Consider the following 26,650-nt stretch of genomic DNA (forward strand, 5'->3'; position numbering starts at 1 on the left):
ATAAGCTTTTAGTAGAGATTGGAAAAAGAGTTGAGGATTTTTCTAGTTTAAGTCCCAAATAAAGTCCTAACTTTCAGCCTTTTTGGTGCCACACCTCTCCTATATGACAGCTCTCTAAGATAATGAAGATAACAAAGACTCCTTTTTTCCAGGTTCGTTATCTCTAATTCTCTCCATGATGCATTTAAGGTTTCAATATCATCACATCAACAGGATTGTATGAGGCAGGAAAATGAGAAAATGCCTAATGTATATAGTATTCATGAAAGAGACAATATATTTTTAAAAATATGACAATCATGTTCTTCGACTGACTTAAATTATAACTCACCTCCAAGAAGTAGTAAAACCATTAGATCTGAAGCAGTTTTGAGCTCAGCAATATCATCCTCTTTGTCACTGTCCACTTTCTGCTGAACAATCTCTAGTAGACATTCTACCAGGCCTGCTTCAACCAGCTGTAGCTTAATAGCATCTAAAGAATATGTGAGCAAAATAACCAAAACTTGAGATGAAATAAAAGTTGTTATAAGCAATACATTATGAAGAGTTATAATAAAGAAAATGTATGATTTAGATAATACACTTTCAAAGATTTAAGTTTCAAAACAAAGTACACCTTATATACTTCTATTTCATTTTTTTTTTTACTTGAAATTAGGTCTCTTTTTACAATGTCCGGCAGCACCTAAACAACTGATTCTCAACTTTGAAGGAAAGTAATAGCACTCCACTGTTAAAATAAATAGATATCTATTTTAGATATCATGCATCTATTCTAGATATCATGCTCATGTTTAAAATACTATAAAACACCCACACCATTTAAAATAAAACACATACGCCTGTTATACAGCGTTAAAGTATTATCCACTAATGGCATTTGAATAGAAAGTTATTGAAAGGTAAAGAGCTATTAGTAAATTTTAAACTATACCTAAGTATATTTGGATTCATATTTGTATAAATGTGATTTTTTCCAAGGCCGTTAACAAATCTACAACTTTCTGAATTTCAAAACCCAGGTTTTTTAAAAGGGCTTCAGATTTTCATTAATTTAAAGTTTTCCTGAGTAATGGATACATGGTGGTTCATTATACTATATTTTCTTTACATCAGCATAGGTTTTAAATTTTCCATACTAAAAGTTGAAAGAAAAAAATAACTTTTGAACTTTCTGATGGATAACCAGCAATGTGAAGGTATTTAACAGCAAAATTTACATCCCAATTATATTGTTAAAAATTCTCTTCAGAGCAAGCCCTACTCATATCAGATCATTTGCACCCTCATAACTTACATATTTTTTATTACAGAGCTTATTTCATCGCAGATTTTATATTCATGTCCATATCTGTCTCCCCCATTACAGTAGGTACTATGCCTCTTTCATCTTTGTATTTTAACCTAAACTGGTTTACCTAAATGCTTTGGGTCTTTTTTTATAGCACTTAAGATAAATGTAGACAATTACTGAAAGACCTTAGAAACATTTGCTTAAAGTCTTGTTTTTCAGTTGGATTTTATTTTAGTCATTGGTTTCCCTAAGCTGTATATGTACACATCTATAGCAATGGCAGCTTTAGGTTGTTATTTGGGAGAAACAAAGACCTTTTTATAAATGACATTTTCTTTTAGTCAATTTTAAGATATAAAAATTTAGGTCTCCCTCCCCCCACTGGGGGGGGGACCACTAGGACCCCACTGATACTCTTTAGAATATTATCTCAGAATACACAGAATATTCAACCCGGAATTTTTTTTTTTTTTTAAAGGTACACTTGCACTGTGCCATGCTGAAAGTAGGGCGTTTCCTTGGTTACACAATGCTAGGGCTAGAAATGTGTGGTGACTAGAATTGAAAGTCATGAGAAAAAGCCTTAAAATTCTAAAAACCTTGAATTATACAAATCCCAATTTTAATGTCTTCTTTGCATACAAGGAAAACCAAAGATGAACACTAAGGATAGTCCAGAAATAAGTTTTCAAAGGTATCATTCAATTCACTGCACAATTATAAAACAGAAGTGAAGGTGGTAAAGGAGGAAACAGATATAAGAAAAACCTTGTTATTTTGACAAATTGCAAGAAAGGTTACAGGTAATTCTCTGGTATAAAACTGACTGAAGGTCACAATAAAAATTTCATTTGGCCAAACCACCAAATGAGATGAGAAACAAGTTTTATTCTTTGTTCTTTAATAAGATCTAAAGCATTTAGAAAATTTAAAATGTGTCAAGATTAAAGTTTACAGCTCTCTCACAGTTTGACTGTAATCACATATATATGTGGGAGGCTTTAAGTAGCCTTACTAAGGAGGATCAGCAAAGCAGTCTGCCAAAGCAGATAGCCCAGCACACATTTATCAACACAATTCTGCCCAAGGACATCTATTTTTATAGTCACCATTTGCATATATAGGTAAGTATACATACAGATGTATCATATATATAAATACATAAACACCTATGTACATTATGTACATATGTATATATATACATGTACAAATGTACATGTACAAATATATTTTAAAATCTTTTCTAAATGGTGAAAAAAATGCCACAAAAGGAATAAAGTACATAATATACATATTAGTTTAATCAATTACTATGAAGCAAATAACCATGTAACTTCCCCCAAGATCAAGAAATTCATTGCCAGCATCCCTGGGAGCCCCTCTGTTCATTCCCATTTCCCATCATGTATTACTTACTTCCTCCATTCCTCTCAAATCACTACCCTGATTTTTATGGTAAACATACTCATAATTTTCCTTACTATTTCACTAAATAAATAAGCATTCCTGAAAACTAGTTTAATTTTACATTTTTTGAATTATTATATAAATGGAACCTTATAATACATATTTTTAGTGTTGGCTTTTTTTTTTTTTAAGATTTTATTTATTTATTTGACAGAGAGAGAGAGAACACAAGTGGGCAGAGCAGTAGGCAGAGGGAGAGGGAGAAGCAGGCTCTCCACTGAGCAGGGAGCCCAATGCAGGGCTCAATCCCAGGACCCTGGGATCATGATCAGAGCTGAAGGCCCCTGCTCAACTGACTGAGCCCAGGTGTCCTGTAGTGTTGGCTTTTTCTATCAATGTTTTTAAGATTCATCTAACTACTGTTAAAGTTGTCTTCATTTCTTTTCCTAAGTATAATTTTTTCCATTATATGAGTCTACCATTATTTATTCTGCTATTAATGGATAGGAGTTGTTTCTAATTTTTCCTTTGTTATAGATAAAGCTAAGAACATTTCTGTAGTGGTTCCTGCTGGACATGTACATGTTTCTGGCTATATTCTAAGAGCAAAATTGCTCAATCACACAGAATACAATCTTGAACTTGTTTTCCAAATTGTACCAATTTACACACCCACCAGCACTTACTGAGTTCCCACCACTCCACACCCTCATCAACATTTGGTATTATTAGACTTTCCAATGGGTATGTAGTGTTTCATTCCGCATCCCCATTACTAACGAGTTAAGCATATTTTCATGTGTTTATTAGCCATTTGGACTTTATCTTTCGTCAAGTGCCTATTTAAATCTTTTATGTTTTCCCACTGGGCTTTCTACATTTTTCTTAATGATCTGTGGGCGTTTTTATAAGTTGTACACATTCTATTGATTATGTGTGTTGTAGATATCTTTTCTCACACACTGTGGTGCTTTTCACTCTTAATGGTACTTTTGGTGTGTTTCATTTCTAATTTTCATTAGAAGTTTTAGCCAAATTTATCAATCTTTTCCTTTACGGCCAGAGATTTCTGTGGTCTAAGAAAATTCTCTATAACTCCAAGGCCATAACAATATTCTTCTATCTTACATTTTTAAGGTATGTTTTCTGGTTTTTACTTTCCCATTCAGGTAATTATCTACCTAAACTTTTTTTATACAGTATGAAGTATGGGTGTACATATGTGTCTTCATTTGTATTTTTTCCCCCATATTCCCAGCACTGTTCATTGAAAGGACTATTCTGTACTGTTTTGCACTGACAACTTGTTCTTTTCTCCTAATAAAATAAGTACTTATTAATGCATCCATCTATTTTTAGGTATCCTGGTCTTCTCATCCATCCTTGTACCAATACCACATTGTTTTTTTTTTTTTTTTTTTTTTTTTTGTTTTTTACCACATTGTCTTTTAATTACTACAGTTTCATCAGAATAAAGTTTTCTTGACGAATCTTATTAGTGATTTACCAGTTTTTATTTAGTCTCTCAGACTCAACCTTGGTGATTATATGCTTACGTTGCATTATGTATTTTCTATTTTATTAATCTCAGCTCTTTAGATTTCCTTGCTTCTATGTATGGCTTTACCTATATCACATAAGATTTAAGATATAGTACTGTTTTCATTATTAGAAAATTTTCTAATTTCCAGGGTGCTTTGGTGGCTATTTGGTTGAGCATCTGACTCTTGGTTTCAGCGCAGGTCATGATCTTTGGGTCGTGAGATCATGCCCTGAGATCAAACTTGAGATTCTTTCCCTCCCTCCACTTGTGCATGCGCTTGTGCATGTTCTCTCTCTAATGAAAATCTTAAAAAAAGAAATATTTCCAATTTCCATCATAATTCTCCTTTGACCTTTGAGGTATTGGAAATATATTTTTTAATATCTAAATATAAAGGGATTTCCTAGTTATCTTTTTATTAGACAATTCACTTAAGTCAGAACACATACTCCATAAGGTTGCAACCCTTTGAAATTAGTTAAAACTTTTTATTAGCTTTTAAAAATTCAATTAAACATATAGCATATCATTAGTTTCAGAGGTAAAGTTCAGTAATTCACCAGTTGCATATGACACCCAGTGCTCATTACGTCACATTAGCATCCTCAATGTCCATCACCTAGTTACCCCATCCCCCCCACCAGCAACACTGTTTGTTTCCTATAGTTAAGTCTCTTATGGTTTGTCTCCTTCTGATTTCAACTTATTTTATTTTTCCTTCCTTTCCCCTCAAGTTTATCTCTTTCGTTTCTTAAATTCCATATATGAGTGAAACCATATGAGTGAACCATATATAAGTGAAACCATATTTACCTTTCTCTGATTGACTTATTTCACTCAGCCTAATACCACATCAATGTAAAACTTTTTCATGACTATACGTGTATTATATATTTCATGTGTACTTGAAAAGAAAGGGCCCTGTAGCTGGGTGCAATACGTCCATTAAATCAATTTTCTTAATCATGTTGTTAATCTTTTCTATAATCTTTTTGTTGTTTTTTTATCTGCTTGTTGTATCAATTACTGAAAGAGGTATTAAAAGCTCCCATGATATTTATGGACTTGTCTATTTCTCTCCATAATTCTGAGTATTTCTGCTTCCTATGTTTTGAGGTAATGTATACTTACAGCTCCCAGGTGAAATCAGAACTTTCATCACCTTACCTCTATTAAGTCTTTTAATTTTAAGTTCTTTTTTATCTGATATTAAATATAACTATCTCGGCCTTCTTAAAGTTTGAATGGTTTATTTACTTATGAAGATATATTTATTTTAGAGAGAGAGTACGTGCCCATGGAAGTAGAAGCGGGGAAAGGAAGGGAGTAAAGGAGAGCAGAGGAAGAGAAGCAGACTCCCCACTGAGCATGGAGCCTGATGTGGGGCTCATCCCAGAACACAAGATCATGACCTGGCCCAAAATCAAGAGCCAGATGCTCAACTGAGAGCCACCCACGCTCTCCTGAGTGATTTTTATTTTTTTAAATACTTTTATTCTCAACCTTTTAAATCTCCTTATATTTAACAAGTTTTCTTTTAAAAAGTATAGTTGATTTTTAAAAATTCAGTTGACAATTGGTCTCTTAATTGAAGGATTTAGGTCAAATGCAGTTAATATAATTACTGAAAAACTAGGTCTTAAACCTAGTATATTTTGTATGCCCTATTTGTACCCCCTGTTCCATGTTCGTTTTTCTCTCCTCTCTTCTGTTATTTTGAAGGTGTGCTTAAAAAAAAAACTTTCCATAAATCTTTCCATTAGTTTGGCAGTTACACATTGTTTTTTTTTTTTTTTTTAAAGATTCTATTTATTTATTTGACACTCAGAGATCACAAGTAGGCAGAGAGGCAGGCAGAGAGAGAGGAGGAAGCAGGCTCCCTGCCAAGCAGAGAGCACGATGCGGGGCTCGATCCCGGGACCCTGGGATCATGACCTGAGCCGAAGGCAGAGGCTTTAACCCACTGAGCCACTCAGGCGCCCCTACACATTGTTTTTAAAAATTATTTTAGTAATCACCTTAAGAGTTGGTGAACCTTCTCAGTTTTTACTCTGAAAATATCTTTAAATTTTGCCTTTAGTGTTTTTTCTTAAAATTTTAATTTATTTATTTGACAGAGAGAGAAATAGAGAGGGCACAAATGAGGGGCAGGGGTTAGGCAGTAGGCAAAGGGAGAGGGAGAAGCAGGCTCCCTGCAGGGAGCCTCAACTAGGGGCTCGATTCTAGGACCTTGGGATCATGATCTGAGCTGAAGGCAGACATTTAAGTAACTGAGCCACCCAGGCGCCCTTGCCTTTAGTTTTGAAGGATGTTTTCATGCGGTTTAGAATTCTAGGTTGGCACTTTTTATTCCCAGCATGTGGAAGATGTTTCATCGTCATCTGGATTTCATTGTTGCACTGGAAGATAAGCAATCAGCCAAACTGTCACCCCTTTTAAGATGATCTGTTTTTTTCCTGGCTGTTTTTAAGATTTTTGTCATTAGTTTCCTATAGTTTCAAGATACTGTATCGATATGTAGATTCCTTTTTATCAGGTTTTGATTCCTTTGGGTTTTTGAATATTTGTTATCTTACATTAATAATTTCTGCCAAATTCTCTGTCAAAATTTTAAGAAATATTGCCTCTGCTTCCCTCACCATTTTTTGGAACTCCAAAAAATATATGTGAGAGCCTCTCACTGTACCCTTTGTATTTCTTGTTCTCTTTTTATGTATATTGATTATTTTTTCTCTTTTTATACTTCATTCTGGATTTTCTTCTCATCTGTCTTCCAGTTCACTGGCTCTCTAAGATGACTATATTTAATCTAAATCCATCTATTAGGTTCTTATTTTGGATTGTATTTTTTTCAATTCAGGAATTTCCAATTGTTTTTCAAATCTGCTATGTCACTTTTTATAATTTCTAATTTCCTTCTAAATTTTTTGAGGTTCCTTTTAACTCTCTGAATATAGTAAGCACACCTATGTTGAGTCAATGTCTAATAATTCCAGTATTTGGAGATTTGCTGTTGTTGCCTGTTCTTTGTGCTGGTTCTTGCTTACACTGTCTTGTTTCCTCATGTGTATCATCCTTACTGATTATGTGCTAGACACTGTATTTGAAAAATTATTTATATGGGATGGTATGTTTACTCTGGTTCACTCTTATTCCTATGGTGTATCCCTTTAGATTTTTTACCAAAAATGGGAATAGTTTACCAGTGTCCACACTGTCCTTTCGCCTTACAAGGCTTCATAAGTGAAGTTCAGCCCTCAGGTGCCTTTTCCAAATAGGCATAAAAAATGTGTAAGCCACAGAATCATGTTTAGACTTTATAATCAAAGAAACTTGGAAAGTAGTTTTGGCAAATGGAGATATAGTTACAGAGTAGATAAGCAGCTGAAGTTATAGATACCCAAATAAAACATCACATCATTAATAAAGCAAAGAAGACTTTTGAGTTAAATAGCTGGCAACTAAGTAATATTAGGAAAAATGGAAAAGGCATATATGATAAAAAAAAAACCAGAGATGCATTTATTTTCTCACCATTTCTGCCAATGGAGCAAGAACTTCAAAAATCATTTCCCTTTTATCATGTTCTGTTTGTTTCTTGAAGAGTTTTACCAGCTCTTCAGCAATGTTCGTACTGGCAAACTGTTCTTTACTTGACTCTGCAAAACAGGAGAGGTAATCTTAGAGTAAACACACAAAATTAAATGCAGAAGTTGTTTTTTATTACTTTCAATTCATGCTCATTTTGTACCATTACTGATAAATACAAATACTCAAGTACAGGAACTATCAGATACATCTTACATGCTCCTGAAAAGAAAAATGGCTTTAAAGAAAACATTTCAACCCAGTTTTATTCAAGTCTATAAAAAAATGTTCACTAGCATAATGTATAGGTAACCATAGCAACAATTAAATTACTAAGTTATAAATTCATAGTTTCAAGGCTTTTAGTCAAAGAAGAAAAACTGCTCATAACAGACTGCATTTTACATGGCTGAAGTAAAGATGACTTATCATCATTACATTTAGATTAAATTACATTTAAAACGGTATGTTCTTGTGCTGGTCCTGACATGCCTACTATTAAAGGTCAATTCTTCACATGTACTTGGGGTCTCATTCTCTCCTGCCTCTTTAGCATTTCCAATCTCTCCTCACTCCAGAGACCCACCATCAGCATTTAAATATGCTCTAATATTTCTCACACAAAAAAGCAATCTTAAAAATAGCTTTCTCCGGGCACTTGGGTGGTTCTGTTGGTTGAGCCTCCAACTCTTGGTTTTGGCTCCAGTCATGATCTCATGGGTTGTGGGACTGAGCGCCCTCCCCACTGCCCCTGCCCCGAAAGGAGATCCATGCTCAGCAGGGTGACTGCCTTTAGATTCTCTCCTTCTGCCCCTCCTCCCACTCACACATGTATGTTCTCTCAAATAATCTTTAAAAAAAAAGAAAAACAACCATCTTCTACTTTACTTTTCTTCAACTACCATCCAATCTCTGTTCAGTTTCACAAACTAGTTTCTTGATAGCATCTACATATACTGTCTCTACTTTCTGAACTCACATTTGCTTTTAAACCCACTTCAAACTAATTTTGGCCCACCTGCTCCTCCTCTTCTATCAAACCTCTCTATAAATTCCAGTTCCTTGGGACTTGATCCTTTTTTTTCTTATCTTTTTGGTCCTCTCATCCCAGACAATCTAATTATCTTCCACAGCAACAAAACAGTACCTGTATGTTGATACTTATACAATCCTCTCTCTAACCCTCTTCTATACTTCAAGCTACTAATTTAACTGACCACCTGACATCTCCATGTGAATATCCCCCTCTAGTATCCAGACTCAATGTCTAAAATTAGGACTTTTGGTACTACCTGATCTGTATTTCTTCCAGAGTTCCTTTACTTCCTTTAGTTGTTAAATGAACAGTTCATCTATCCATCTACACGGGCAAAAACCTAGTAGTCATTGCTCACTTGTTCTCATTCAACTTTACCTCCAGTGAATTACCAAACTCTACCAATCTGCCTCCAAAAATACAACTGGAATCCATTCCATTTCTCTCCATTATTTCTTTTGCTGCCTCAGATGTCCTAAAAATTTATCCAGAATTTTCAGAGAATTCTGACCAAATCCAATCTAGATTTGTTACTCTCTGTTTGGGGGCACAGGTGATATCCTAGAATTTTTTTAATCATTATCTTAATAGATACTTTCTTTTCCTTCCAGTATTAGATACTCTATTATCTATATCCTTTTGCCTTCACTTCTTTCAATTTGGTATAAGCATCCTCCAGCAGCTTCCAAATACACTTCTTATAATACTACATACAGGAGACAAATATTTTAAAATCCTGACTGTCTGAAAATGCTTTATCCCACCTAGAGTTTGTGCCTCTAATATAAATTAGTCCCTCACCTCATTCCATTATTTCCTCATACTAGCAATTATCACAATTTATAATTATATGATTGTTTATAAATTTGTTTAAAATTTTTCCATCTCACCCACTAAGCCATAAGCTCCTTGAGGGCAAGGACGATGTGTATTAGCTACCACAAACACCGTGTACAGTATAGTGCCCAGGACATAGCAGGCATTCAAAATAATGCTTGACTGAATTAATGTGTGACTGAATGAACAATTAAATAAATATAAGAGGTAGATTCTGCTCTCTAGCTTCAGGTAAATCTCTGTTGATATCAAATAAAAAATACTGCAAATTCAACATTAAAAGAGAAAGGAGAAACATAAATCTTCACATGACTTCATAGTTGTTTAATTTAATTTTTTTTTCAGTGATCCAAATTCATTGTTTATGCATCACACCCACTGCTCCTGCAATACGTGCCCTCCTTAATACCCACCACAGGGCTCACCCAATCTCCCCTCCCAAACCCTTAGTTTGTGGGCTTCATAGTTCTGGATTCATTTCTATCACACTGCTTTTGGTGCCTGCATCAGATCTATGCCAAAATGATGAAAATCTACCCCAAAACTTTATGAATCCTTCATGCCACAAAAAAGAAGTAGGAGTGGAATGTCTTTTCTAATAAGCTACCTAAACCCTCAGAGATCATATTCTATAAATGTCAGCACACCTTACCCTATAAAGTGAGTTTTATATAAATAGGGATGATTTAAGTCCTGAGGACTTGGTTGCTCCTTTGCTTCAGACAGTTCTTCAAATGGGTAGAATTTCAGGGACATAAAATCATAGGTGAAATAGACTGACATCAACATTTATCTCTGTGCTCATTCTTTTTAAAAATAATAGTGTTAGTGTTCTTTTTTCCAATTCATATTCTACTCTTTCACTTAATAAACTAAAACCAAATCACTTCTGCTAAGTAATTCAGGCCATCTGCCACCACAAGGAAAAGAATGCTTTATGATTAATACACATATTAAAGAACAAGATCTGTATATATCCTAAAGGTGGATACAGAGAAAAGGCAGCATGAAGTATGATTTGAACATATCTGAATCAAATTTCATGGATGCTTAACATACCCTTGGCAAGAACCCTTATTTACTAAAGTTTTTTTCTGTTTTCTGTTTTTTGTTTTATATTTTATTTATTTATTTTAGAGATATAGGGTGAGAGAGAGAAAACATGAGTGGGGAGGGTCAGTGGGAGGAGACTCCCTGCCAAGCAGGAAGCCTGATTAGGGGATTGATCCTGAGACTACTGGATAATGACCTGAGCTGAAGGAAAATGCTCAACCATCTGAGACACACAGGTACTCTAAAGTTATTTTTAATCAAAATAATTAATGGGTGGGGTGCCTGAGTGGCTCAGTGGGTTGAGCTTCTGCCTTCGGTTCAGGTTATGATCTCAGGTCCTGGAATAGAGCCCCACATTGGGCTCTCTGCTCAGCAGGGAGCTTGAATCCCCTTCTCTCTCTGCCTGCCTCTCTGCCTACTTGTGATCTCTGTCAAATAAATAAATAAAAACTTAAAAAAAATTATTCATGAGCTTAAAGAGATACTTAGTTCTAATACTTAAATTACCAGAAGAATCCAGTCTCCTTCTCCCATTTTTCCTTCTCAGAAGCAAAGCACATAAAGCTCTTTTAGCTAAGTCATTGGTATTTACCTCCACATTTTTAAATAACATATCTGTATTGACACTTTTTGATTTTTTTAGTTCCAAGTATATTTTATTGACTTTCCAATATAAACAATTAGGCCTTAGGTTTCTGCCCCCCCGCCCACAAACCCTCATCTTCTCAATATAATTATACTGTAATTTTGGTTTTATCAGTAATTAGTGTTTTAATAATATAGTATCTCATTTTCCCTAGAATTATTTTTTGTTCCTTTGGGATTATTTTTTTTTTCATTTGCTTACTTTTCTATGTACTTATCATTAATTCAGCTCCAAACTCCAAACTGTTGATCAACTGTCTGATCTTCTCTTAAGAAGCTCACTTTAGGTAATCAATCAATTTCATCTCCTTCAAGAATTACCCCAACCCCAATTCTAGCAGCCTCTGACTTGTTCCAATCTGGACTAGGTGCTCTTTGAAAACAGGCCATTTGGGGCCCTCAAGTCACTATCCTAATAGGAATTTCTCTTTTCCTGTTGGATCTCTTGTCTCCTGATTGCTATGTAGTCTTCTTTCTTAATTTAAACTCCTTGATTTGGTGGAACATATCTCACAGTGGCTTCCAGAGGAAAGGTATATAGGATAGTAATTTTCTTTCTTTTTTTTTTTTTTTTAAAGATTTTATTTATTTATTTGACAGAGAGAGATCACAAGTAGACAGAGAGGCAGGCAGAGAGAGAGAGAGAGAGAGGAGGAAGCAGGCTTCTTGCTGAGCAGAGAGCCCGATGCGGGACTCGATCCCAGGACCCTGAGATCATGACCTGAGCCGAAGGCAGTGGCTTAACCCACTGAGCCACCCAGGCGCCCTAGGATAGTAATTTTCTGAAATGCTCATGTTTGCTAATGTCTTTATTATAACTTCACACTTGTTTGACAGTTTGATTGGGTATAGAAATCTACATTGGAAATCATTTTCTCTCCAATTTTTGAAGGCAGTACTTTATCTTCTTCTGGTTGCCAGTGTTTTGAGACATCTAATGTCTACATATTTATACTCTTTTGTATGCAACTTTTTGTCCTCTAAATTTCTAAGATGTTCTTTGTCCCATTTTATAATTTCCAACAGGGGGCGCCTGGGTGGCTCAGTGGGTTAAAGCCTCTGCCTTCAGCTCAGGTCATAATCCCAGGGTCCTGGGATAGAGCCCTGCCTGGGGCTCTCTGCTCAGCGGGGAGCCTGCTTCCTCCTCTCTCTGCCTGCCTCTCTGCCTACTTGTGATCTTTGTCGAATAAAAAAATAAAAATCTTAAAAAAATAATAAAATTTCAAACAGATAAGCCATGATCTGGGTCTATTTTCATCCATTAAACTAGGCATTTGACAGCCCGAATCATGGAAAATTATGTACTTTAGTTCTGTGATGCTTAAGTTATTTAGCAATGGTCTGTTTATCTATTTCTAAAACGTTTGGCCTAATTCTCTTATCTGTATTTTCTCTTCTATTTTCTATTCCCTTGTTTTTCTGCTTTACTTCTGCAACTATTTCTCCAAAACAACTGTCTTTCATTTTAGCTATTCTGCTTTTAATGGTCAAGGTTTTTTCTTCTGCTCCTCTTTCTTTAAAAATAGCATCCTATTAGCATCCTATTACAGTTAAACATTCCCAGTATTTTCTTCCCACTTACCTGAGTATATTTGCTCTTTTTTCCTTACCCTGCATGGTTTCTATTTCCTCCAAATTATTTCTTCTATTTATTTCATTACCTTTCATGTTAGAAGCTATCTTTACCTCTCTAATTGTCTATATATTGATTAAAAATTGGGATTTAAGTTGACTGGGCAGATGGTAGAGTAAGAAGGCCCTAACCTTGCCCTGTCCAATGGATACAACCAGATAATACCCATATCAGCATAAATAACCCAGGAAATGACCTGAAGACTGGCAGAACAAACTCTACCACTAAAGGCAGGGAAGAACTCACATCAAAGAAGGTAGGAAGGTGGTATGGGAGTGAAACAATCTGTGGCTGTCAATGGTGGGGAGGAGTCAATGGTGCAGTGAAGGGGAGAAAAGAGACTTTCACACCAAGGAGCCCATAAACAGGGAGGAAGAATCTCTACAATATTTACCTCTGAGAGTGAGAGGGGCCTAATTTTTAAATTCTTAAAACCAGTGGGACTTAAAGCCTGGAGTCTTAAAAATCAAGGGCTCAACTCTGGGAGAGCCCAGAAGGCATTAGGAAGTGGACTTCCTGCCTTTAAAGAAATGGCATAGCAAACAGACTGTGCAGTTACAGTATAAAAACAGCAGTTTGAAAAATGCTAGGGGACAGACAGGAGGAGGAATAATTTGCTCATCTCACAGCACAGTTAGGAGAGACAAGGATCACGGGAAGACTCCTCCAGGAACAAAGGAGCTGGCAGGTACCATTTCCCTCTTCCCCTGACAGCATAAAGAATGGCCACCTGTGGAATCAGGCTGGTATCCACACTCCTTATCTAACTTGGTTGCATTAAGCACTCACTTCTCCCCACACTTTGGCAGTCTACCTTTCCCAGTCACACTCACCTCAGTCCCAGTGCTATCCACCTCCCATCCTTCTCCCCAGAAGACCAGTGCAAACTCTGCCAATACCATATCTCCTGACCTGCCCATTGTGGTCTTGTCAGGGGCAGTTCTAGTTCTACAAGCAGACCACCATACACCTAGGTGCAGAGAGTAGAGCAAGAGCCCCTGCAGATAATACACTAAAGGAAAAAGAGGCCAAGACTCAACAGCATAGCACATGCAACACACATAAGAGACTGTCCCTGAAGTGCCAGGCCTTGGGGAACAGGGGACACTGCAGGGCACTACAGGACCTCTTCTTCATAAGACTATTATTGTTAAGAACAAGAGAAGTAGCTGACTTTCCTAACACACAGAAAAAGACACAGAAAGTCAGATAAAATGAGATGGAGAAACATCTCTGAAACAAAGGAACATTATCAAGCCACAGCAGGAGACCAAAGCAAAAACAGATATAAGTACTACACCCTGTAGAGAATTTAAAGTAATGATCATAAAGATATTCCATGGACTGGAGAAAAGAGTGGAGGACATCAATAAGACCTTTAACACAGAGATGAAAAAGAACCAATCAGAGATCAAGAACACAATAAGTCAAATTAAAAATACACTTGATGGAATAAATAGCAGGTTAGATGAAGCAGAGAAATGAACAGCCTAGAAGACAGAGTAATGGACAGTAACCAAACTGAACAAAGGAAAGAAAATTATGCAAACTGAGAATAGTCTGAGGGAACTTAGTGACTCCATCAAGCATAACAACATCCACATTATAGGGAACTCAGAAAAACGAGAGAGAGATAAGGGCGCAGAAAATTTATCTGAAGAAATAGTAGCTGAAAACTTCCCTCATTTGGGGAAGGAAATGAGATATCCAGATCAAGGCGGCACAGAGATCACCTGAAAAATTCAACCCAAAGAAGTTCACACCAAGACATTAATAATAAAAATGGCAAAAGATAGTATAAGGAAAAAAATTTTAAAGCAGCAAGAGAAAAGAAGATAGTTACATACAAGGGAAACCCCTTAAGTCTATCAGTGGATTTTTCAGCAGAAACTTCATAGGCCAGAAGGGAGTGATATAATACATACAAAGTGCTGTAAGGGAAAAATCTGCAGCCAGGAATACTCTTAACAAGGGTATCATTCAGAATAGAAAGAGAGATAAAAAGTTTCTCAAAGAGTTCATGACCACTAATCCAGCCTTACAAACAATATTAAGAGAGACTCGTTGGGTGAAAAACAAAAGACCACAAGTGAGAATATGGAAAGTAAAAAGCACAAAATCAATAAAAAGAAATATTTCTGTAAAAATCAGTTGAGGGATTCATAAAACAAAAGGATTCAAGTATGATACCATATACTAAAATTGTGGCAGGGGGGAGAAAAGTAAAAAGAATGGACTCAAACTTACTTAACCATCAACTTATATAGACTGCTATACACAGAAGACATTATACACAAACCTAATGGTAACCACAAATCAAAAACCAGTAATAGATATGAAAAAAAAAACAAGGGAATCCAAGTATAGCACTAAAAAAAGCCAACAAACTATGAAAGAGAAAAAAAGACAGGACCGGAGAGAATCTAAAGCAACAACCACAAAAGGGTAACAAAATGGCAATAAATACATATCTATCAATAATTACTTTGAATGCAAATGGACTTAATGCTCCAATGAAAGGACATAGGGTAAAGGAGTGGATAAAAAAACAAGACCCATCTATATGTTGCTTACAAGAGACTCATTTCAGACCAAAACACACCTGCGGATTGAAAGTGGGGGATGGAGAAACATTTTTCATGCAATGGATTCCAAAAGAAAGCTGGAATAGCAGTACTTATATTGGACAAAATAGACTTTACAACTAAGACTGTGACAAAAGACAAAGAAGGATACTATATAATAATAAAGGGGACAATCTAATAAGAGGAAATAACAACTATAAATATTTATGCACCTAAGTACTCAAATACATAAAACAGTTCATAACAAATCAACAGTAATAAAATAACAGCAAGGGACTTTAATATCTCACTTACATCAATGGACAGATCATCCAAACACAAAATCAACAAGGAGGGAATGGCTTTGAATAACATATTGGATTTAACAGACAAATTCAGAACACTTCAGCATATACATTCAAGTGCACATGGAACATTTTCCAGAACAGATCACATATTAGGCCACAAAACAAGTCCCAGTAAATTAAAAAAAAAAAAAAAAAAAAAAAATCAAAGTCATACCATGCATCCCTCTCTCTCTCTCTCTCTTTTTTTAAGGATTTTATTTATTTATTTGAGAGAAAGAGAGAGGGAGAGTGAGCATGAGCGGGGGGTGGGGCAGGGGGCAGAAGGAGAGGGAGCAGCAGACTCCCTGCTGCCCGACATGGGGCTCGATCCCAGGACTCTGAGATCATGACCTGAGCTGAAGGCAGATGCTTAACCTGATGCCCTGCCATGCATCTTTTCTGACCACAATCTTATGAAATTAGAATTCAATCATAAGAAGAAATCTGGAAAGAGCACAAATATATAGAGGTTAAATTACATGCTAGTAAATAATGAATGGGTCTACAAAAATCAAAGAAGAAATTAAAAATTACATGAAAAAAATGAAAATGAAAACACAATGGTCCCAAGTCATTGGGATACAGCAAAAGTGGTTCTAAGAAGGAAGTTTACAGCAATACAGCCTACCTCAAGAAGAAGAAAAAAAAAAAAAATCTCAACCAAAACCCCTAACCTTACACCTAAAGGAGCTAGAAAAAGAAGAACAAACAAAAGCCAAACTCAACAAAAGGAAGGAATAGAGACTAGAGTGGAAATAAATGATATAGAAACCAAAAAACAACAGAACTGATGGATGAAACCAGGAGGTGGTTTTTTGAAAACATCAATCAAATTGACAAACCTCTAGGAAGACTCATTAAAAAAAAAAAAAAAAAAAAAAAAGGGCCCAAATACTAACAAATTGGACAACATAGGACAAATGGGTAAATTCCTAGAAATATATAACCTACAAAACTAAGGAGGAAGAAATAGATAATTTGGAAAGACGAAGTACCAGCAATGAAATTAAATCAGCAATCAAAAAACTTCCAAGAAACAAAAGTCCAGGATCAGAGGGTTCCACAGGTGATTTCCACCAAACATTTAAAGAAGAGTTAATATCCACTCTTCTCAAACTATTCAAAAAAATACAAGAGGAAGCAAATCTTCCAAATTCAATCACCCTGATACCAAAACTAGATAAAGACACTACAAGAAAACTACAGGTTAATATCTCTCATGAATATAGATGCAAAATCGTCAACAAAATATTAACAAACTGAATTCAACAATACATTAAAAAAATCATACACCACAATCAAGTGAGTTTTTCCTGGGATGCAACTGTGGTGCAATATTTTCAAAACAATCAATGTGATACATCACATTAATAAAAGGATAAAAACCATATGATCACTTTAATAGAAGCAGAAAAAGCATTTGACAAAGAAAGACATCCAATCATTATAAAAAACCTTAACAAAGTAGCTCTAGAAGGAATCTATCTCAACATAATAAAGGCCTTATATGAAACACCCACAGCCAACATTATACTCAATGGTTGCAAAACTGAAAGCTTTTCTCCTAAGGTCAGGAAAAAGGCATGGATACTACTCTCAAGACTTCTACTCAACACAGTACTGGAAGTCCTAGCCACAGCAATTAGACAGCATAAAACAATAAAAGGGAACCAAATTGATAGAAGACATAAAACTCTCAGTATTTGCAGATGACATGATACTATACACAGAAAACCCTAAAGACTCCACCAAAAAACTATTAGAACTGATAAATGAATTCAGTAAAGTAGGAGAATACAAAATCAATGTACAGAAATCTGTTGTATTACTATACGCTAATAATGAAGCAGGAGAAAGTAAAATCAAGAAAATAATCCCATTTATAGTTATCAAAAATAGAATATCTAGGCATAAACTTAACTAAAGAGGTGAAGGACCCGTATTCTGAAAACTATAAAACACTGATGAAAGAAATTCCAGACAATTCAAGAAATGGAAAAACATTCCATGCTAATGGGTTAGAAAAACAAATATTGTTAGAATGTCTATATTACCCAAAGCAACCTACAGGTTTAATGCAATCCCTATCAAAACATCAAAAGTATTTTTCATGGAACTAGAACAATCTTAAAATTTTTATGGAACCACAGAAGACCTTGAATAGCCAAAGCAATCTTGAAAAATAAAAACTAGAGGTATAAAAATCTCAGACTTCAAGTTATATTGCAAAGTGGTAGTATTTAAAACAGTATGGTACTAGCATAAAAACAGACAAACAGATCAATGGAATAGAACAGAAAACCCAGAAATAAACCCACAATTATATGGTCAATTAATCTTCGACAAAGGAGGAAAGAATATGTTGGGAAAACTGGAGAGCTACATGCAAAAGAAAGAAACTGGGGCATTTTCTTTCACCATGTACAAAAATAAACACTAAATGGATGAAAGACCTAAATGTAAGACCCAAAACTACAAAAAATCTAGAAGAGAGCACAGGGAGTAATCTCTCTGACATTGGCCATAGCAACATTTTACTAGATAATGTGTCCTGAAGCAAGGGAAATAAAATCAAAAGTAAACTTCTGGGACTGTATCAAAATAAAAAACTTCTGCACAGCAAAGGAAACAATCAACAAAACTAAAAGGCAACCCACTAAATAGGAGAAAATATTTGCAAATGACATATCCAATGAAGGGTTAGTATCTATAATATAAAAAGAATGAAACAACTTAATACTCAAGACAAATAACCCAATTAAAAATTGGAAGAAGACCCAAACATGTATTTCTCCAAAAAAGACATACAGATGGCTAACAGACACATGATAAGATGCTCAAGAAATGCAAATCAAAACTACAATAAGATACTGCCTTACACCTATCAGAAAGGCTAAAATTGAAAACACAAGAAAAAAGTATTGGTGAGGATATAGAGAAAGGGGAACACTCTTGCATTATTTGTGGGAATGCAAATTGGTGCAGCCATTGTGAAAAGAGTATGGAGCTTCCTCAAAAAATTAAACACAGAACTACCCTACAGTTCAGTTATCACACTACTGGGTATTTGCCCCCAAAACACAAAAACACTAACTGAGAAGGATACATTCACCCCTATGTTTACTGCAGCCTTATTTACAATAGCCAAACTATGGAAAGAGCCCAAGTTTCTATCAATAGATGAATGGATAAAGAACAAGTGATATATATTTACAATGGAATATTATTCAGTCACAAAAGGGAATGAAATCTTGCCTTGTTGTCTTTGCAACGACATGGATGGAATTAGAGAGTATTATGTTAAGTGAAGTCAGTCAGTCAGAGAAAGTCAAATGCCACACAATCTCACTCATACATGGAATTTAAGAAACAAAACAAAGGAGCAGGGAAAAAAAGAAAAAAGAGAGACAAACCAAGAAACAGACTCTTAACTATAGAGAACAAGCTAATGGTTACCAGAGGGGAGGTGGGTTGGGGGATGTGGGAAATAGGGAAGGAGGATTAGAGTATATTCATCATGATTAAAAAAAAAAGAAAGAAAAAAGAAATTGGGATTTAAAAACTAATTAGGAGCTATGAGCATAAGCAGTCTTCTGAACTACAAGATTATCTGTAAGGGCAGTCTGATGGCATTTTGTATAAATATCTTTATGTTCTACAGAACAAATGGGATAATAACACTGGGGTTCTCAGTATTTTCACTTAAACTATTTTTGGAATGGTACTCTGGTACCTGTTACTTCAAGTTAGTCTGATGTCCCCAGACTATAAGTTTTCTGTTTGCAGCCTTTCTAGAGAATATATACAACCTTTGTTTACATGGGAAGGGGTAGTTACTATAAAGTGTGGAAAGGGGCTTTCTGGCAGTAGTGAACACCCCATGAGAACACGCCCCTTACGAAGGACCTCTTGCACTTGTCCCGGAAGAGGAGAAGGGGAAGCACAAGAAATGTTTTATGCAGAGCCTCGACCCCTACGTCATGGACGTCAAGTGCCCAGGATGCTACAAAATCACCAGTCTTTGGCCATGCACAAGGGGTAGTTTTGTGGGTTGGGTCCTCCACTGTCCTCTGCCAGCCTATAGCAGGAAAAGCAAGTTTTAAAGAAAGATGCGAGGGGCACCTGCGTGGCTCAGTGGGTTAAAGCCTCTGCCTTTGGCTCAGGTCATGACCCCAGGGTCCTGGGATCGAGTCCCGCATCGGGCTCTCTGCTTGAGAGCCTGCTTCCTCCTCTCTCTGCCTGCCTCTCTGCCTACCTGTGATCTTTGTCTGTCAAATAAATAAATAAAATATTTAAAAAAAAAAAAGAAAGAAAGATGCGAAGGAGCACTAAAGCACCCTGAATCAGATGAGTGGGAAACTATCTCAATAAACACATTTTGGTGTAAAATAAAATAAAAAAGAAGTGAAGTATGGAAAGGGAATGATATTTTAATACCACCAAATTTTGATCCTTCTGAAGATTCCAAAGAGCAAACTGGTTACTTCTTGGCTTTCTAATCTAGGAGTTATACATCAAAACATACAAGTTTTGCTAAATTACTTACTGCTTGTCTTTCTTCCCAGGTCAGAAAATACTTTTGTGTCATCTCCTCTCCCTTTTTTCTCTTCCCTTCTCCTTGTGGATTTAAGTCTTTAAAAAAGTATCCCTTTACTGTAGTTTTAGTTTCCAGAAAGAAGTGAAATTAAATACAAGTATTTATTCTAACACTTCTATACACCAAATCCTAATATATTAAGCAGGAATTTTCATTATAAAAGATTTTGGAGCCAAATAAAAAGGAAGTCCTATAAACTAGGACTCAAAGAAAACAAAAAGACAGAAGTACACTTTCCTTTTTTTGTCCCCAATTCTGTAATAGATTATACTTGTTCTATATTTTGCCTTTGTATCTTTTGTGAGCAAAACCACAAAAATTTGTTTAACATTTTTATTAATAAATTTGACTAAAAATAACTTTAGCATATACTAAGTCATATTCAGAAGCGTCTAATACAAATGTAATGGGAACTTGATATTTACCTATTGAGTAATAATAATGCTTTGTGGATTTCTTAACTTATTGGAATAAAACACACACTGTAAAGAGAAAAAGTATTCTGGGTCATATATGTTGAATTTCAGTGTTGATGTATAACCTAGCTATTACATGGACATAACAGACTCATGATATAAACTCTAGAGGTCTTAGTATGTAAAGGAATATTTCTCTTTTATCCTTTCACCCTCCAATTGGGGTAAAGGCAGTAACAGCTGAAAACAGATTATGAAATCGGAATAATTGGGTATATATAATAAGAATATATATATATGAGAATACAATACATATATAATAAGAATATATATAATAAGGATGACTTTAAACACTGTGCATCAATGGTACTAAAAAAAGAAACTCAAATTCTTGTCTCATGAAAAGAAATTCATTCTAAACATGTTGCTGTTCTTAAAAACAAACAAAAAACCCCAATTTTAAAAATTAGCTCATGTTGCTGTTTTTCTTACAAAAAAAAGACTTAAAAATTAGCTCTGATAATCTCTAGACCTTTAAATTTGAAGCATTTATTTATTTATTTTTTAAGATTTTATTTATTTATTTGACAGAGATCACAAGTAGGCAGAGAAGCCAGCAGAGAGAAGGGGGGAAGCAGGCTCTGTGATGAGCAGAGAGCCCGATGCAGGGCTTGATCCCAGGACCCTGAGATCATGACCCGAGCTAAAGGCAGAGGCTTACCCCACTAAGCCACCCAGGCGCCCCTAAATTTGAAGCATTTAAAGTCTAAGCTAAAGAAAATACTGAGATCAAGATTTTAATGTGTAGTATGTAAGAAAACGAGCTCTCAGAAAATCCAAGGTCAGAGTCCTAGTGCTTCTATTTATTTATTTATAAAGTGGGTATAATTAACAGAATTAATCTGTTTGTTTTAGCTATTATATTTAGTTATGACAAAACATCATTTGGTTTCACTGTCCCCATTATACAAAATTTATTATGAACATGGTTGTGGGGTAGATTCAGACCAGGCATTGTAACTTTATAAGAATCACAGGAAGGAAGGTCAGAAAGAAGAGAGTACTATTAATGATACAGAGAAAAACAAAACAGAGAAAAGAGACAAGGATGCTGGTGTCATCAGTCCTCTGTTGTGACTGGGCTGTGTTTCTAGTATTGGTCTGTTTCTGTCTGCCTTCTGATTTTCAAGGATTTCTAATATTTTTTTCTAATGCTGCTACAAATATATTATTATGAAAAAGTCCTCTATCATTTTTAGGGATTTTCTAAAAGTGGGAGAAACCTTAGTCTGTTAGGTTCCTTTTCACCTGATAAACAATTTATATAAAATGCAATAAATTAAGAATACTTATTTTTGTCCTGGAAAAACAATACTTGATTTCAAGACCATCTCTCATGTAAGAATACTAAAGTCAAGTGGAGATCATTTTAAATATTCAATTCTATTAAATAATATACAAGTGGAAACTTTAAACCTTGATAAATAAAACAATGAGGGAAGCAAAGGACCTCCAATTATAAACAATACAATCATAAGATATAATTGGACCTACTTTTTTTTTTAAACAACGAAGCAAGTATTGGCATTGCTTCAAAAAATATAATCTAAATGGATCTCCAGGTTGTTAACATCTAGAGGAAATTTTATTATATGTACGTTAATAAAGTTAATTACATTTGTGGTTCATGACTAGGACTTACCAAGTTCTGCTAAGTTGCCAAATGCAACAAGACACATTTCTGTAAGAGCTGCATTTTGGCAATGGATGCCCAATAATTTCACTAAGGTAGGTATAACACCCATATTGATAAGCTGAGCTTGAAGGGAATCTGTAAAAAACAAACAAACAGAAGTGTTTATGTATCAAATGGACATTAGTAAAAAGAAAGCACCTCTTATTCTCCCTATTGCAAGATCAATACCATTTTCAATTACAGTAAAACAAGATTAAGTCCATCCATACAACTGTCTGAAAAATCTTAAAACATTAGTTCACAAGAGTTGAGTTTTGAATCTTTTCAATGATTAAAAGAAATTTAGAAAAGAACAGAACTCAAATAATATGTCAAAACATAAATTAAAAAAAAAAAACAGGGTCTTATACCTTTGTAGAGTAAGCTTTAAAAATATATAAATAATTAAAAATTACCACTGATCATTATGTGAAAAGGTTAGACAAAATAATATTTGTATTATACTGTATTATAGGAAAGCAGAGTATACGAAAAGCAGAGAAAAAACAGTTAACAAAGACCAAGAGAAGACAGAATCTTAGAATCCCTTAAAACAGCTGCTTTATAATAAAGAATGAAAAAGATATATAATATACAAAAATCATTTTGATTATTTATAGCAGAATGTTCTTCGATGACTGCAAGGAAGGAAAGTAGTTTTATAAGGAAAAAATGTGTTATTTAAAATATTTTTCTTTTCGAAGTTTTAATAGTGACAAGCATCATAGTAAAGAAAGGAAAATTTGTCTTGAGAGGTGAAGAGAATGAGATCAATACGCTTTGTCATCATTGCTTGCCTTCATTTTCTAAGAAAACTAATTAGTTTTAAAGTACTTATCAGGCCTGGGATTTCCACAATAGCTCTTCATGAACAAATTATGGCAGAATACCTGTAGCAAAGCTGAAGGTAAATAAGCCAAATGAAAATCAAAAGTTCTGCCTCTTACAATAAGCTAAGAAAGATATAAACATTCACATGCCTATGCAAAACACTATTACTATTAATAACTTTCATCCAAAGATACAGAATGCTTTCAAAATTCTGTTTCTTTTAAAAATTATATGCCATTTTCAAGCTAACAATTTTCTCCAAATTCTTTTTTAGTTACCTATTGGGAATCTAAAGATAAAAATCCTGTTTATTACAAACACATTTTCCTTAGAGTGCACATCCCTTGACAGTCTGCCTACTAATCTCTTCATCAGTCTTTCCAGTTCTTAACCAACTGATAAGGAGGTGGTTGGGTGATTATCAGATAAGAACAAGAAGGTGGGTTGAGTTGCCTCACATGCCAGTCGATTATATGCCTGTTGGTCTTTGAAGTCAATTTTTCCTGCTTTTAGAGTAATTATGAAGGGGACAGCCAACAGAGGCTCATCACCCTGAAAACTGATGAGTGGGTAATTACGCATACTATCTGGTTCAATTGTGGGGGGCCTATTACCAAAACAAGAAAACAGGCCTGGGAAAAGGGGAAGTTTACATTTAGAGTTCAAATAGTCTAAAATAATTTCAAATTTTGCAATGGATTATGAAATCTATTCTAAAAAGAGAAAGAATAAAAGAGTATATTTAACTAAATGATTTGTTCTTATGCCTTTAATGTTACATATTTCTTCTTACTATACAATTCAGCAATTGATGATTCACAATATCTGTATTATCTTATAAGCAAATTACTTAGGTTATAAGATATAGTATTACGTGTTTTATCGGCAGAATACTTGTATTATGGTTATAGTATTCATAATGATCAAGCACCAATAAGCTTTCCAAGTCAGAAATTACTTCGATTACTTACCAGTGAAGTTCTTTATTATTGGATCACCTTTGCAGATCTTTGTTCTTTAGCAGTATTTTTAACTTTTATTTATTTATTTACTCATTTTGACTATCTCTTCAAATACTGCAGAACTGTTGAATCATTAAGTTTCAGGTATGTAAGCGTGAGCACTAGCGCATGCATTGAGTGTGAGTCAAACTCCACTAAATGTCTGCATATATGTAAGCATCACACACCCCCTCAGTACTGTTGGTACCAAGTATAAACATCCAACAGTCCAGGGACATCAGAGAAATAACAAATTTTATGAAGGGGATAACTCAACAGGAGAATAATACCACTTAGAGGATGATGTTCTTCATATTCTCCTAACTTGGCATCTCTACCACTTTACTGGACTGCTTTTAAGGTATTACGAATTTTGGTTCCAGGGAAATGAGGGACAAAAAACAGAGGAAATGTTGCATAGTTTCATAAAATCTTTGGCATACAAATTGAAGCAGTAATATTTGAAATTGTGGTAGATCAGGAGAAAAAGAAGCATAGTCCAATGGCAGTCAGTAGGTGTGAATCACCCTAATTTATGAAAATCACTTTGCTTTGGCAAAATGTGTTTCAAAGCTACCCAGGAGCCAAATTAATTGTATACTCACATATAACACACATACCACACACAAGTAAAGAGAAAAATTATATAGTCATCCAATGGGCATACTCATTTTTGACTACTTGGGTGCTTTCTTTTATATCCACTCCTGTGAGGCTAACTAAAACAAAAATTACACTCAAATAACTCTAAAATCTGTTCATATCAATTGTAGGCAAGTCATTCTCCTGGATAATGAAGGCCCAGATGAGGAAAAAAAATTTACTTAAACAGACTGATACAAATTTTCATTTCAAGATAAGCAGGCATCCTAGAACATGGTTCTCAAAATGGGGTCCCCAAAACCCTTTCAGAGGATCACAAAATCAAAACTACTTTCATAAAAATACCAAGATTATCTATGCCTTTTTCACTGTATTGATATTCGCACAATGGTGCAGAAACAGTGGTGGGTGAAACTGCTGGGGCTTTATTATGAACCTAGTCAGTGGCACCGAATTCTGTTGGTGGTCATCATGTTCTTCCCCACCACACATTCACAGTAAAATAGATGCTATTCTTCTCAGCGATTTTTTTACTTTTGCTATTATTTTTTTCTCAAGTAGGCTCCATATCCAGCATGGGGCTTGAACTCATAACCCTGAGATCAAGAGTCACATGCTCTACAGACGGAGCCAGTCAGGCACCCCAGCTGTATTTTTAATTTTGAAAAGTTATTTTTCACAAAAACACATGGCAATGTCAGTTATTAATTTTAAATGCAGTATTAAGTAATTTTTAAAATTGTCTCCATTTTAATTTCTAATATGGTAAATATTGATAGGTATAGCCCATATTTATAAACAAAAATTCTATAGGGTCTTCAACAATTTTTAAGTGTCTAAAGAGTCCTAAGACCAAAAGTTTAAGAACCACTGCCAAAGGATTACCTAGCTTTTACGGGAGATGGAAAATGAAACAAAACAGAACATGGAATAAAGATTCTGAAATTCAGTGATGTGCTTGGCAGATGAAATAACAGGAAAAGAAATAAAAATTAAAAGCATGATAGGAACCCCAGATTTTGGTGTTCAGATATTATGAGCAAAATTACATTAAGAACTTGAACATCTTAGTTTGCTTATTTGAGTAGAAACACTACTTAAGCCTAGAGAATATTCCATGGTTGGGTCTGTTTGCCTATTTCAGTTACAACTTAGTATGTTATCCATAGTTTGTTTTTGTGGGGTTTTTTTTTTTTTTTTGAGGGGTGGGGTTAAGTAGGGCTCTGGTTTGTGTGAAATAAACTGGTATGAATTCTTATTGCTGGAAGCAAATGATTAAGTTTAATCACTTTTTCTCATTGCCCAAAGAAAGCTTATGAATGGACTTCAAAGGATGATAGGTGACACTCATGATATTATGAATGGTATCAGGAGTATGACTTTTGAATCAAAAACTAACTGGAAGACATTCTTAGAACCAGAAATAGTTCACATTCTCTAGAACTGAAAAAGTGTAACAGAGCAGGACTGAGAATTTTTGCATCCTTCAATGAATACCAACCAGCAACTCCAGGGGA

The 26,650-nt window shown here is 34.9% G+C and overlaps 1 protein-coding gene across 1 annotated transcript in view; it reads right to left on the minus strand.

Annotated features, from left to right (window-relative positions):
- The window catches only part of LOC111154458 (Rap1 GTPase-GDP dissociation stimulator 1), a 153,906-nt gene that overhangs the window by 19,774 nt on the left and 107,482 nt on the right, over window positions 1–26,650 (minus strand). The window contains exons 6-9 of the mRNA XM_022514067.1: window positions 22,666–22,794; window positions 7,782–7,906; window position 6,934; window positions 332–475 (exon numbers count right to left, since the gene is read on the minus strand). Coding sequence (XP_022369775.1) covers window positions 332–475; window position 6,934; window positions 7,782–7,906; window positions 22,666–22,794 — 399 coding nt within the window. The remainder of the gene's footprint in view (window positions 1–331; window positions 476–6,933; window positions 6,935–7,781; window positions 7,907–22,665; window positions 22,795–26,650) is intronic.

This window comes from Enhydra lutris, unplaced genomic scaffold (genome assembly GCF_002288905.1).
Source record: "Enhydra lutris kenyoni isolate GAN:26980312 unplaced genomic scaffold, ASM228890v2 scaffoldscaffold3, whole genome shotgun sequence".
NCBI classification, from domain to species: Eukaryota; Metazoa; Chordata; class Mammalia; order Carnivora; family Mustelidae; genus Enhydra; species Enhydra lutris.